Source organism: Eimeria tenella, genomic scaffold (assembly GCF_000499545.2).
Source record: "Eimeria tenella Houghton genomic scaffold, Eth_scaff1579, whole genome shotgun sequence".
In the NCBI taxonomy this organism is placed as follows: Eukaryota; Apicomplexa; class Conoidasida; order Eucoccidiorida; family Eimeriidae; genus Eimeria; species Eimeria tenella.
In genome coordinates this window covers 1-2,174 of record NW_013544045.1, presented here as the reverse complement: position 1 = coordinate 2,174, position 2,174 = coordinate 1, and the positions used below count along the sequence as shown (strand labels likewise).

Below are 2,174 nucleotides of genomic sequence, written 5' to 3'. Positions count from 1 at the left end.
GCTGCTGCTGCTGCTGCTGCTGCTGCAGCTGCGCTTCCGGGGGCGCCGCTGCAGTTCGTGGCGGAGCCGTTCGAGAAAGACAAGCCCGGAAACCTGCACGTGGAGTTCGTGCATGCTGCTGCTGTGCTGCGCGGCAGCAACTACAGCATCGGCAGCTGCAGCAGAGAAAAGGCGCAGCAAATAGCGGGGCGGATAGTGCCGGCGTTGGCCACAACAACAGCAGCAGTAACGGGGCTGGTGGCTCTGGAGCTGCTGAAGCTTGCTGCTGCTGCTGCGCGCTGCTGCAGCAGCTACAAGAACGCCTTCCTCAACCTCGCGCTCCCGCTGCTGCTCTTCTCGGAGCCCATGCCCCCCATTCGCCACGTCGACAAGGTGCGGGGTTTAGGGTTTAGGGTTTAGGGTTTAGGGTTTGGGGCGCGGGGGGCGGGGCGGGGGAGCGGGGATTGGAGGGCAAGGGTTTAGGGTTTAGGGTTTGGGGTTTGCCTTTCGTGCAGGACTACGACCCCATTGCCGGAGGGCCCGTCAGAGCCATTCCCCAGGGGTTTACTTGCTGGGACAAGATCGAAGTCGATATTCGTAAACCCTAAACCCTAAAACGCGGTTTCCAGCTCGCGCCTGCCCTAGGGTTTGAGGCGCAGCGCGAGGGTTTAGGGTTTAGGCCAGAGCCTAGGGTTTGGCACTCCAGCTCTCGGGCTTCGCGCCCAGGCTTCAGGGTGTCGCGCCGAGCGACGCCCAGGGCCTAGGGTTTAGGGTTTAGGGTTTAGGGTTTAGGGTTTAGGGTTTGTGCGCAGCGAACTGCCGCGTCAAGGACTTGGTGATGTTTCTGGAAAAGAAATTTAATGTCTCTGTAGACATTCTCTCTTTCGGAAGTTTTTGTCTTTACAACAACTTCTTGCCGAGCCACAGACAGGGGCGCCTCGGAAAGCCAATTGCGCAGGCAAACCCTAAACCCTAAACCCTAAACCCTGAGCCCTGAGCCCTAAACTGTAACTCGTAAACCCTAGGGTCTAGCGCCTGGGACTGCGCGGGGTTCGCTGCCGGCGCCTTGCTGGCTGGTTGCTGCGCAGAGCCAGCGGCTGCACCCCTGCTGCTGCTGCTGCTGCTGCTGCTGCTGCTGCTCACGTGGCTGCTGCTGCTGCTAATGTGTCTTTTGCTGGTGTTGCTCCTGTTGTTGCTGATGCTGCTGCTGGCTGCTGCTGCTGCTGCTGACATGACTGCTGCTGTTGCTCCCACTGCTGCTAACGCTGCTGCTGCTGCTAACGTGCCTGCTGCTGCTGCTGCTGCTGCAGCTGGTGGAGGAGATTACGAAGGCCCCTCCCCCGCCAACTTTGCTGCTGGAGAGCAGCTGCAACAGCAAAGAGGACTCAGTGGACGTGCTGCTGCCAACTATTGCTCTGAAGACTACAGTTCAAGCCAAACCCTAACTGCTGCTGCCGCTGCTGCTGCTGCTGCTGTAGGAGCAGCAGCAGCTGCTGGCTCGGCTGCTGCGAATGCTGCAGCCACGCAAAAGCAGCAGAAACACTACCTCCTTTTCGCCGTTTCTCCTACTTGTGCTGCTGCTCTATAGCAGCAGCAGCAGCAACAGCAATTGAGCTGCTGCTGCAGCCCCCTCTTAGTAGAAAGAGACCTTTGTTGTTACCATCAAGTTGCAGTGCTGCTGCTGCTACTATGCGCCTGCTACTGCTGCTGCTGCTGCTGCTCTAACAGCAACATGGACAGCCGATGAGAGAAAAGCAGCAGCAGCAACGGCAACAGCAGCAGCAGCAAGGCTTTTCTCCTGCCATAGAAAGACAGACTGCCGAAAAGGCTTAAGGTTCGAGGTTCAGGATTTAAGCATTAGGGTTTAGGGTTTAGGGTTTAGGGGTTCGTTCTGCAGCCTTCAGTGGGGGGAGCTGCCGAGCGTTGCAGCAAGCGTGTCTTCCCCAGCAGCAACAGCAGCAGCAGCAGCAGCAGCAGCAGCAGCAGCACGGTCTGCTGCTCTGTGGCTGCTGAGTCGCTCTAGTCTCTTCATGCGTCTCTCTAGTTTATTTGCTGCTCTTCTACATGCGGCGAGTGTGCGTTCTTCCGCCTGCCGCCTGTCTCCTGCTGCTGCTGCTGCTGCTGCTGCTTTGCTGCTGCTGCGTACCAAGCTCGCCGCTGGTGACGGGGCGCGCGGCGAAGTAGCAGCAGCAGCA

General features: G+C 58.8%; 1 protein-coding gene across 1 annotated transcript; it reads left to right on the top strand.

Moving 5' to 3' along the window:
* Nucleotides 1-137: 137 nt before the first annotated feature.
* Nucleotides 138-1,592, top strand: ETH_00004460 (Uba1 gene product-related, related; the record flags this gene model as incomplete). Its single annotated transcript, XM_013379201.1, has 4 exons — nucleotides 138-372; nucleotides 495-576; nucleotides 792-847; nucleotides 1,458-1,592. Coding segments are annotated over 4 exons (508 nt in total), but the record flags the coding sequence as incomplete, so codon positions are not given.
* Nucleotides 1,593-2,174: the final 582 nt, after the last annotated feature.